At 36.2% G+C, this 13,175-nt stretch overlaps 1 protein-coding gene across 1 annotated transcript in view; it reads left to right on the top strand.

The window, feature by feature from the left end:
- The window catches only part of DMXL2 (Dmx like 2), a 167,465-nt gene that overhangs the window by 74,523 nt on the left and 79,767 nt on the right, over nt 1-13,175 (top strand). Inside the window, 2 exon segments of the mRNA XM_070377897.1 lie at nt 9,126-9,304; nt 11,015-11,198. Of these exon segments, the coding sequence (XP_070233998.1) occupies nt 9,126-9,304; nt 11,015-11,198 (363 nt within the window).

Here is a 13,175-nt window from a genome sequence, read left to right as displayed (position 1 = left end):
CCTAGATGTCCATCAGCAGATGAATGGATAAGAAAGCAGTGGTACATACACACAATGGAGTATTACTCAGCCATTAAAAAGAATACATTTGAATCAGTTCTAATGAGGTGGATGAAACTGGAGCCTATTATACAGAGTGAAGTAAGCCAGAAGGAAAAACATAAATACAGTATACTAACGCATATATATGGGATTTAGAAAGATGGTAACAATAACCCTGTGTACGAGACAGCAAAAGAGACACTGATGTATAGAACAGTCTTATGGACTCTGTGGGAGAGGGAGAGGGTGGGAAGATTTGGGAGAATGACATTGAAACATGTAAAATATCATGTAAGAAACGAGTTGCCAGTCCAGGTTCGATGCACGATACTGGATGCTTGGGGCTAGTGCACTGGGGACGACCCAGAGGGATGGTATGGGGAGGGAGGAAGGAGGAGGGTTCAGGATGGGGAACACATGTATACCTGTGGCGGATTCATTTTGATATTTGGCAAAACTAATACAATTATGTAAAGTTTAAAAATAAAATTAAAAAAAAAGAAATGAATCATAAAAAAAAAAAAAATTTTTGTCTATCCTGAAATCACAAAGATATTTTACTGTGTTTTCTCTTAGAAGTTTTACAGTTTAAAAAAATATATATATACACGTATATTTTATTGAAGTATAGTTGACTTACACTGTTCCAAGTGCACAGCAAAGTGATTCAGTTATACAAATACATGTATATTATTTTTCAAATTATTTTCTATCATAGGTTATTATAAGATATTTACTATAGTTCTCTATGTTATATAGTAAACCTTTGTTGCTTGTTGCATATCTAATTTTTTATTAGAAATATAGCATTCTATTCATACTAAGTCAAGTGGAATCAAAATGTCATAATTTTTTTAGGCAAAAATTGATAAGTTTTCTAATATATATTGTACATATTTATATATATATATATGTATATGTATACAAAAGTTTTACTACAGTTGATAAAGGCTTGAAAAAGAACAGCAAAAAAAGACATGGAGAAATTGGGGAACATAAACTAAATGAAATGGGAGCAATGAATATGAAATAGAAAAAGTAATATACTAGATAAAAATAAATGATCATCATATAGTCCACTTGTTTTTAAACATGACTGTTCATTAGAAACATCTGGAGCTCTGGAGGAAAAAAGCAATGTCTGAGTATTTGTATTTTTCAAAAAATTTCAAAATAATTCTCATATGAATCTGGATTTTTAAAAGTGATTACAGCCTTTCTTATTCGATCCTAGTTTTGGTTATATAGAGTTCTTATTTTTCTGTTGACCAAATGAGTCAGTGATATTAAGTGTGAAGTAGTTACATCATCACAATAGTAAAAGGTGTTTATCAGTTCGCACAGTCAATAGCCAGACAAAAAATAAAATAATTACATTTGCAATTCATAATGGGAACACGATTAACTTAACAATATAAAATAATTACATACAATTTTGGGGGGGTGTCAAGTAGAGTGTTGTGGTAAGTGAAAGTGCATATATGCACGTGTTTTCGTCTCCCAGCCAGTTCTATGTCTTTTGGTTGGTGCATTTAATCCATTTACATTTAAGGGAATTAAAAACTCAGCAGTGGCCACAGGACTGGAAAAGGTCAGTTTTCATTCCAATCCCAAAGAAAGGCAATGCCAAAGAATGCTCAAACTACCGCACAATTGCACTCACCTCACATGCTAGTAAAGTAATGCTCAAAATTCACCAAGCCAGGCTTCAGCAATATGTGAACCGTGAATTTCCAGATGTTCAAGGTGGTTTTAGAAAAGGCAGAGGAACCAGAGATCAAATTGCCAACATCCGCTGGATCATTGAAAAAACAAGAGAGTTCCAGAAAAACATCTATTTCTACTTTATTGACTATGCCAAAGCCTTTGACTGTGTGGATCACAATCAACTGTGGAAAATTCTGAAAGAGATGGGAATACCAGACCACCTGACCTGCCTCTTGAGAAACCTATATGGTTTCTGTCTTCCCTCTGATGGATGAGGCTGAGGCTTGTGTAAGCATCTTGATGGGTGGGAGTGGCATGGGAAAAACTGGATCTTGCTCTGGTGGGCAGGGCCTTGCTCAGTAAAGCTTTAATCCAATTATCTGCTGATGGGTGGAGTTGCACTCCTCCCTGTAGTTGTTTGGCCTGGGCTTCCCTGGTGGCTCAGAGGTTAAAGCCTGCAAGGCAGGAGACACGGGTTCAATCCCTGGGTCGGGAAGATCCCCTGGAGAAGGAAATGGTAACCCACTCCAGTATTCTTGCCTGGAGAATCCCATGGACGGAGGAGCCTGGTAGGTTACAGTCTATGGGGTCGCAAAGGTTACAGTCCACGGGGTCGCAAAGAGTCGCAAAGGACACGACTGAGCGACTTCACTTTCACTTTCAACCAAGCTCTGGGGTCTGTGGGCTCTATGGTTGGGTTAACGGTGAACTTCAAAAGGGTTTGTGCCAAGGGAAACCTTCCAGTGCCCCTGTCCTTGTGGTGAGCCGCTGCTGACCCATGCCTCCACAGGAGACCCTCCAACACTAGCACATAGTTTTGGTTCAGTCTCCTGTGGGAGTCACTGCTTCTCTCCCCTGGGTCTTGGCGTGTGCAAAATTTTGCTTATGCCCTTTCAGGCTGGAGTCTCTTGTTTCCCCAGTCCTTTATAAGTCCTGTAATCAAATCCTACTGGCCCTCAACACCAGATTCCCTGGGGATTCCAGTCCCTTTGTCAGATCCCTAGGCTGGGAAGCCTGATGTTGGGTTCAGAGCCTTCACAACAGTGTGAGAACTTCTTTGGTATTATTGTTATCCAGTCTAAATTGCAACCCACTCCATTATTCTTGCCTGGAAAATCCCATGGATGGAGGAACCTGGTAGGCTACAGTGCATGGGGTCGCAAAGAGTCGGACACGACTGAGCGACATTTACTTTACTTTTACTTTAGTCTGTGTGTCACACACTTGTCAGATATGGGATTTGACTTTATCATCATTGTGCTCCTCCGGCTTCTTTGTCTTTGGACATCGGGTATCTTTTTTTTGGTGGGTTCCAGTGTCCTCTTGTCGATCATTGTTCAACAGCTAGTTACTGTTTTGGTGCTCTCACAAGAGGAGATGAGTGTATATCCTTCTCCACCATCTTGAACCAGAAACCCTTAGAGTTTTGATTTTTACATTTTGGGAATTTTTTTTTTTTTTTTGCATTTGATTTGAAGTCAGTTTTTTCCCAAAGGGATATCAAGATAATCCCAGTTACATTTTGAAAAGGGAATCCATTCTCCATTGAATTTCCTAAACAGCTTTGTTGAAAATCAATTTTCCATACATATGTGGATCTGTTCTTGGCTTCTTTATTTTGTTCCATATATAAGTTAACATACACATGTGTGTGTGTGTGTGTGTATGCCTTTATGCTAATGATATGTGTCTTGATTATAGTGACTTTATAGTTAGCTTTGAAATCGAGTAGTATGACTCCTCTTTTTTTTCCCCTTTGGGAATTATATTTATTAAATAAAGTACTTCTGTGAACATATATACTCCTCAGCTCTTCTTTTTTTTTTTTTTTTAACTTTTTACTTTGTATTGGAGTATAGTCGATTATGAACTCCTTATTGCCAAATTCAGACTTAAATTGAAGAAAGTGGGGAAAACCACTAGACCATTCAGGTATGACCTAAATCAAATCCCTTATGACTATACAGTGGAAGTGAGAAATAGATTTTAGGGACTAGATCTGATAGACAGAGTGCCTGATGAACTATGGACTGAGTGAGGTTCATGACATTGTACAGGAGACAGGGATCAAGACCATCCCCAAGAAAAAGAAATGCAAAAAAGCAAAATGGCTATCTGAGGAGGCCTTAAAAATAGCTGTGAAAAGAAGAGAAGTGAAAAGCAAAGGAGAAAAGGAAAGATATACCCATTTGAATGCAGAGTTCCAAAGAATAGCAAGGAGAGATAAGAAAGGCTTCCTCAGTGATCAATGCAAAGAAATAGAGGAAAACAATAGAATGGGAAAGGCTAGATATCTCTTCAAGAAAATTAGAGATACCAAGGGAACATTTCATGCAAAAATGGGCTCAATAAAGGATGGAAATGGTATGGACCTAACAGAAGCAGAAGATATTAAGAATGAGGTGGCAAGAATACACAGAACTGTACAGAAAAGATCTTCAAGACCCAGATAATCATGGTGGTGTGATCACTGACACTCACCTAGAGCCAGACATCCTGGAATGTGAAGTCAAGTGGGCCTTAGGAAGCATCACTATGAACAAAGCTAGTGGAGGTGATGGAATTCCAGTGGAGCTATTTCAAATCCTGAAAGATGATGCTGTGAAAATGCTGCACTCAATATGCCAGCAAATTTGGAAAACTCAGCAGTGGCCACAGGACTGGAAAAGGTCAGTTTTCATTCCAATCCCAAAGAAAGGCAATGCCAAAGAATGCTCAAATTACTGCACAATTGCATGCACTCATCTCACATGTTAGTAAAGTAATGGTCAAAATTCTCTTAAGCCAGGCTTCAGCAATATGTGAACTGTGAACTTCCAGATGTTCAAGCTGGTTTTAGAAAAGGCAGAGGAACCAGAGATCAAATTGCCAACATCCGTTGGATCATGGAAAAAGCAAGAGAGTTCCAGAAAAAACATCGATTTCTGCTTTATTGATTGTGCCAAAGCCTTTGATTGTGTGGATCACAATCAACTGTGGAAAATTCTGAAAGAGATGGGAATACCACACCACCTGATCTGCCTCTTGAGAAACCTGTATGCAGGTCAGGAAGCAACAGTTAGAACTGGACATGGAACAACAGACTGGTTCCAAATAGGAAAAGGAGTACATCAAGGCTGTATATTGTCACCCTGTTTATTTAACTTATATGCAGAGTACATCATGAGAAACGCTGGGCTGGAAGAAGCAAAAGCTGGAATCTAAGATTGCCGGGAGAAATATCAATAACCTCAGATATGCAGATGACACTACCCTTATGGCAGAAAGTGAAGAAGAACTAAAGAATCTCTTGATGAAAGTGAAAGAAGAGAGTGAAAAAGTTGGCTTAAAGCTCAACATTCAGAAAACTAAGATAAGGGCATCCGGTCCCATCACTTCATGGCCACTAGATGGGGAAACAGTGAAAACAGTGGCTGACTTTATTTTTCTGGGCTCCAAAATCACTGCAGATGGTGAGTGCAGCCATGAAATTAAAAGACGCTTAGTCCTTGGAAGGAAAGTTATGACCAACCTAGACAGCATATTAAAAAGCAGAGACATTACTTTGCCAACAAAGGTCCATCTAGTGAAGGCTATGGTTTTTCCTGTGGTCATGTGTGGATGTGAGAGTTGGACTATAAAGAAAGGTGAGCACCGAAGAATTGATGCTTTTGAACTGTGGTGTTGGAGAAGACTCTTGAGAGTCCCTTGGACTGCAAGGAGATCCAGCCAGTCCATCCTAAAGGAAATCAGTCTTGGGTGTTCATTGGAAGGACTGATGTTGAAGTTGAAACTCCAATATTTTGGCCACCTGATGCGAAGAGCTGACTTACTTGAAAAGACCCTGATGCTGGGAAAGATTGAGGGTAGGAGGAGAAGGGGACAACAGAGGATGAGATGTTTAGATGGCATCACTCACTCAATGGACATGGGTTTGTGCAGACTCCAGCAGTTAGTGATGGATAGGGAGGCTGGCGTGCTGTGGTTCATGGGGTCTCAAAGAGTCGGACACGACTGAGCGACTGAACTGAACTGATAGTTGACTAAGAATGTTGTGATAGTTTCAGGTGAAAGTGAAGGGAACTAGCAATACATAATACGTGTATCCATTCCCCCCAAAATGGCCCTCTCTTCCAGGCAGTCATACAACACTGAATAGAGTTCTGGGTGCTATACCGTAGGGCCTTGTTGGTTATCCATTTTAAATATAGCAGTGTGTACATGACCATCCCAAACTCCCTAACTGTCTCTTCCCTTTCAGCAACCCTATGTTCTGTTTTGAAGTCTGTTACTCCTCTGACTTTTTTCTTTTCAAATATTTTTGGTGGTGTCAGTCCTTTGATTTCCTTACAGATTTTGTCAGTTTCTACCAAAAAAAAAAACCCTGCTGTGATTTTGATGGTGTTTACATTGTATCTCTACAGGTCAACTTGAGAAGAATTGTACATTAGTAGTAGTTGGTCTTCTTATCTACAAATGGGGTATACTTCTCTTTTTATTTAGGTTTTCTTTCTCTGAGCAGCGTGTCATCATTTTCAGTGTAAACAATTTATCTTTCTAATGTAAAACGTATTTACAAAAATTGCATTTCTAATTATTGGTAACATACAGAAATAGAGTTGATTTTTTAATTTTGAGCCTTAATCTCATGATCTTGCTTATCAGTTCTAGCAGCCTTTTGGGGTAGTTTTCTTAGGATTTTGTGAATAAAGACAGTTTTACTTCTTCCTTTCTAATCTGTATGCCTTTTATTTTTTTCCCTTACCTAATATATCGCAAGTACTAGGACATCTAGTACCATTTGTTGAATAGAAACAATGAGAAAAGATGTTTTTGTATTGCTCCCAGTTTTATAGGAAAAACATTGTCTTTTACCACTATATATGATATAAGTTGAAGGTTTATCATAGAGTCACTCAACTTGATCATGTGACGTATGTTCCCTTTTATTTTTCTTATTTCTGTGTGTTGAGAGTGTTATTTTTCCTCCATGAATTAGTGTTTACTCTTGTTAAGTGCTTTTTCTGCGTATAGTGAGATAATTATGTAGGTTTTCTTTTTCATTCTGTTATCAATAATATGATGAAATGCAGTTACTGATTTTTCCAATGTTAAACCCACTTGTCTTTGCTGGGATAAACTCCACTTGGTCAAAACTTGTTTTTTAACATACTACTGGATTAAGTTTAAAGGTGTTTGCATCTTTGTTTATGAAACATATTCATGTATAGTTCTTTTATGTCTTTGGTTTTGGTGTCTGGCTAATAATAATGCCCTTATACAATGTGACCATTTTTTCCTTAATTTTCTGAAACAGTTTGTGAAGGATTGGTGCTATTTCTTCCTTAAATGTTTGGTAAAATTCATCAGTAAAGCCATCTAGGCTAGTATTTTAGTTACAGTTTTAGGGTTTTGTTTTGTCCTTTGGTGAGAAAATTTCAAATTGTGAATTCATCATCTTTAATAGATGTAGAGCTATTCAGGTTTTCTGTTTCCCCCTTTGTCAGTTGTTTTGAAATTATCTTTTAAGGGATTTAACATTCATCGTTGCATTGATTGGGATAAAATTGTTCATGATATTCCTCAGTTCCTTTGTTGTTTATGGGATCTGTAATAATGTCGTATCTTTCATTCTTGATAACAGTAATTTGTATTTTCTCTCTAAATATTTTTGATCACTCTAGATCATAAATTTTATTGATCTTTTCAAAATAGCTTTTGGATGAATTGATTTCTTGTTTTTTTTTTCGTATTTTATTTCATTGGTTTTTATTCTTCCTCTTATCTCTTTAATGTGAGTTCTCTTTGCTCTTCTTTTACTTGATGCTTCAGGTTGAAGCTTAAACCATTGATTTGTGACCTTTCTTCTTTCTTAATGTATAGCATCTAAAGCTGTACATTTCTTTCTAAGCACTCATGTAGCTACAACCCCCCAAGTTTGATGTTTTGTTTTTATTTTCCTTCAGTTCAACATATATAAAATTTTCTCTTGTAATTTAGAAGTGTTTTTGATTAGTTTATAAATACTTGAGGATTTTCTCTCTAATACTGATTTCTAGTTTAATTATTTGTGGTTTTAGAGTTTTAGATAGTAATATGAAAAAGTGTTGAGGCCGCTTCACTAGGGGGGAAGCTAGTGGGAATGGGAGAAGGGGCTAGATTGCCTTGGTTGTGGAGGCTCTCTGACTTTCCTTTTGACTCCTTAGGGGCTCTCAGGTACGTTAAGGGTTTTTATGGTACATAATCTGAAACTACTGACATAGACTGTGCAGTAAATTTGGGAAGGTGAAAACGATGCTAGGTGAAGAAGGTACTTGGAGGAAAGCAACGAGTGCATGGTTAAGCGCTTTGTCTCAGAGTAAGTACTTAAAGAGATCTGTTGTGTAAATCAGATATCTGAATAAATGAGCCCTCAGTAGAAAATACATTATGTAGTATAGATTGAGAATGAATACTAAGATAGAACAGAGGCAGAAGTGTTTGTCCAGTTCAGATGAAAATATTTGCACCTATACACACTTTCCAGAAACACATAATTTCATTGTTTCTTAGAGATTGAGATTTTTTTTCCATAAATGTTATTTTATTATTTTCCTTCATAAACTTTTCACCATTGAGGACGAAGCACTATAAAAGAGATAGTTCCTGTTAAATAAGATAAAATTGTTTAGGCCTTGTAACAGAATTCTTAGAGCTAAGTAAAATGATTGTCAGTGCCTATTGGTATACCTTTAAATATCTTAAGTGGGCATAAAGGTGGTTCCCAAAAACTGCCTAAATGTCTTCTCATCATAAGAACACACTATGGCCCATGAGCTAAGAATGGATTTTACATTTTTAAAGGGTTATAAGAAAAAAAAAAAACAACAAACACAAAACCAAGAAAAATCTGTGTCAGAGGCTGTGTGGTCCACAAAACTTACTTGGCCCTTTACAGGAAAAGTTTGCTGCATCCTGACTTAGAATAAGAAGCAATTTTTAAAAAAAGGTTTGACTCATCCTTTCAGATCTCCAGAAAGGAGAAAAGGATAACAGTGCCAGATAACATGGCTTCTTTCTTATCCAAGCTATCATCTGGTTTCAGAGTCTTTTGAGTCTTGTCTTTACAGGGAGGACCCTGGTGTATTGAAGTGGGGGAGTTTGGCTTCAATCTCTACTTGAAAACCACCTTTGTGTAGAGAATATTGATAATGAGCACATGGTCCATTTATCCTTCATGAATGGTATCATTTAGAGTAATAAGCATTTTATTAATAGTTTTAGTTCTGTACTATATATATAAACTTTATATGTATTTTTTATATATAGGTTAATTTGTAAAGCTTCTGTTCAAACCACTTAAATTTTGAATTGTGTGTGTACAAATTAATTTTCTGTTGGCCTATATATTTTTACAGGATGATTGTCTTCTGAAAGTGTGGTATCCTATGACTGGTTGGAAGTCTTCAATTATACCTCAGGATCATCATGAAGTGAAAAGGAGACAGGCGTCTACTCAGTTTTCCTTTGTGTATTTGGCACATCCACGAGCTGTAACAGGTTTTTCATGGCGTAAAACTAGCAAGTATATGCCCAGGTTAGACGAGTGTGTCATATAACTTCATTTTGTATACTTATATGTTTATAAAAATAATGAAAACAAAAGTTCTTTTGATATGGTGACAGTTAAGAGCATAGGTTCTGGGTGTCAATTGCCTGAATTCAGATTCTGCTGTTGTTACCAGGTTTGTGAGCTTTTGACTAAATTTCTTAAGCACTCTTTGCCCTTGTAGATAAGGGGAGCAATAGTACCTACCTCAGAGCGTTGTGTGAGACTGAACTACGTGAGTGCGTGTGAATGCTTACACAGGCCTTTGCACACTGTGTGTGCCCAGGCAGCGTTAGCTGGTATTGTCAGTATTAGCAGCAGCAATAGATTCTAAGAAGCAACCGTTTGCAGGTAACAGAAAAGCACACATTAAGGAAGAATAAAACATGGTAACAAACTGTTAGTAATCCACATGCTGGTAAAGTGTAACTGCATACAGTAAATAAAGTGTCCCAACTTTTTCTTAAGGCTAGCAACAGAAACTTATCAAATTATTCTCATTGTTACAGCATCTTTTAAAAGCATTTGAAAGATTAAGCAAGCTATAAAATAGCCTAAACAAATGATTCTTGTATTATATGTAAGTTCTAAAAATGCTTGCTTAGAAATCTGTATTCCTTCTTGAGGAAGGGTTATTTCATCTGCTAAGTATATCTGAGCACCATTTGCCCTTGATGGGAAATATAGCACACTCAATGTGGGGCTCAGTAAATGATAACATGGGGAATGTATACAGTTTTGGAATCTAAATAAAAGGCTATTCTAACTTAATCTGCTTAAGTTATTTGCACCTATGGAAAACATTTGCAGAACACTTTACCTTTGACTGAGTCAGATTCTGTGTAAGCATTTTTTTAACAGGAAAATTTTTTGTGCTTTTTTTTTTTTTTCATGATGAGAGGTTAAGTCACTTCAGCTGCTTGATACTGTGACATTTTTGCTTAACTTAATGGAAATTGATTTATAGTTTGAAATTATAGTCTCCTTACAGTTTTATTAATACATTTGTTTCTCTATTTGTAACTGTTTAGATTATAAGAAGGATAAGGCGACTACTGTGATCAACCACATAGTTTAATTATAATTAATGATCTTTTGTTATGGTCATTCTATAATTTGTAGTGACAGAAATGTAGGTTTCCTTTTGCTGTTTTGTTTGTTTTGTTTAGGAGATACTAATCCTCCAGAGCCTTGTTTTCAAGCAGCACATGTATATAATCTGGCATTAATTTATTTGTTTCCTTTGTCACCCCCACTTCCTAGTTTTTATGGTGTTCAGCAGTACTGTGTGTGATTTCAAGCTCTTTGATTGATACTTTTTCTCCACACAGTGTAACTTCTAAAACAGTTGAACACATACTATACTGTCATTTAGTTTAGCTATTCAGAGTTTAAGTTTAATGTATTAAGGTGAGTGTCGAGCACAGTTAGGTTGTTCTTATTTCATGGTAACAGATTGCATCCTGAGTCCAGCCTGCCACCTTGCAGGTCTGAGCAGGTAATAAATGAGTGTTGGTGAGAGTGTGAAGTAGTCAGTAGAAATCCATTATCATTATTGGAAAAATAACTGCAGATAGATATACTGTTAGTTTTGTACTAATGTCATCTTTAAGCATGAGGAACTAAGTATGAATAGCCTTTAATTTTTGATGGCATTGGTATTCATAGTAACTTCTGTTTATTTCTCTTTATCATTAGAGGTTCTGTATGTAATGTGTTATTAACTTCCTGCCATGATGGTGTCTGCCGGCTCTGGGCAGAAACCTTACTTCCAGAAGACTGTCTTCTGGGTGAGCAGATTTGTGAAACTACCACTTCCAGCGTTTCCAGCAACCTTACTCATGCTGGAAAACACAAAGACAGAATACAGCATGCTCTTGAGGTACTATGTTATATAAAACAGTAAATGAATCTTGAAGATAATGTGTCATGTAAAAGTCCTTGAAATTGGTTGTAATTAAAAATATATTTTGTGGGGAATTCCCTCGTGGTCCAGTAGTTAGGACTAGGTGCTTTCTCTACCAGAGCCCAGGTTCAGTCCCTGGTCAGGGAAATAAGATCTTGCAACTTGCATGGCATAGCCAAAAGATAAAAAAATAAAATACCACAATAACCTTTAAAATATAAACAGAAATATTTTGCTTTTGTTTCGTGAGGATTGAATTTTACTAACTAAAAGTGACTTAAAAAATAAAGTTAAAAATGACTGTGAATAAGAATAAAAGTGTTAAGATATTAAGTGAACTTACATAATTGCATAATTTTCATGGTTTACTATTTTGAAAGTGAAATAATTTTTCTAATTTTTAAATACACTATAAAAGTGCTTTCTAAGAAATTAAATTTTTATAATATAGTGTGAACTATTGTGCCCATTATGATTAGGGAATAAAATGAGATAAACATATTACTTATGCTTATTCTAAAATTAGATTAGGAGAACAAAAAAAAATGTGGAGTTTGTAATCCAACTCTTCCAGTATGTGTGTTTGTGCATTTTTTTTCTTTATTTATAAGATTGAGATTGTAGTAATGTTTTATAACTTGCTTTTTATACTAATGTGTTATAAACATCTCTCTACAATACTAATTATACTTTTACATTGCATATTTACATGAACACTTTAATGGTTGCATAGCCAAAATGGTTTTTGGATTTTCAGCAGGCAGAAGTATTTTGGGGGTTTGATAGGTTTAAGGATGTGGTCCTTTAAATTTTTATATAAAGTAGTCCTGCTCTGATACTGTGATTAGGCACTATTTATACATTTTTTTCAACATTTAAATCATAAATTAAAAGAAGTCAGAACAGAGTTATAGTATGTTTTGATATTGATTGCAATTTAGTAGGGAAAAGTATTTTACTTACTAGATGTTTACAATAATTTATATATACTTGTGTAACATTTTATCTTTAAATTATATATATGCTTTTGGAGGCTTAAGGACTTTTAGATATTTTTGTATCCTGCATGTTACCTAATATATTGCTTTTCAAGTATTAGTTAAACTTAATTACTGCCACATACAGTAAAAGCAAAAATGTAATATGTAAACAGTGATTTGACAGTTTTACACTTTTAATAAAATGTTCAATAGTAGTATTAAAATTGTTTTTAATAGAAAAAGCCTGATTACTTGACTTACAAGCTATTTTGCTTTTCAACACCCTTTCCTACAAAACTCCTAACTGTGAGGTATATATAATTCTATATATACTTAAATTATACCTTTTGTTTCTAGGAGAAAATAACTGGCCTTGCCAATCTAATTTAAAATAATGATAAATGTCAATGAGTGAAAATAATTTGATAGGTATAATCAAAGAAATAAACAGGGAGACCAGAGACAGAGGACACACCATAGAACTGATACTGTTTTTCACACGAAAAGTGACAAGAGCTGTGGAATTGAAAGGAAGGTGCAGATATTTTACCTTAATACAGAAATAACTGAGAGGATGCTACATTTTGTTTAACAATGTGAGGAATAAATGAAAAGAATGGTATATTATTAAATATTATTAGGCATGGTTTTGGGGGTGGTTGTGTGACACAACAAGAAAGTGCCATGAGGTGGAGTTATGATGTGGAGAAAAGATGGTGCCAAGAGTTGACATGGCCCCATGGGCAATGGCACCCCACTCCAGTACTCTTGCCTGGAAAACCCCATGGATCGGGGAGCCTGGTGGGCTGCAGTCCATGGGGTCGCTAAGAGTCGAACACGACTAAGCGGCTTCACTTTGACTTTTCACTTTCATGCATTGGAGAAGGAAATGGCAACCCACTTCAGTGTTCTTGCCTGGCGAATCCCAGGGACGGGGGAGCCTGATGGGCTGCTGTCTATGGGGTCGCACAGA

The sequence above is a fragment of the Bos mutus genome, chromosome 10, assembly GCF_027580195.1.
Source record: "Bos mutus isolate GX-2022 chromosome 10, NWIPB_WYAK_1.1, whole genome shotgun sequence".
NCBI lineage: Eukaryota > Metazoa > Chordata > Mammalia > Artiodactyla > Bovidae > Bos > Bos mutus.
Note: the sequence above shows the minus strand (reverse complement) of the source record. Positions and strands in the feature narration are given on the sequence as shown.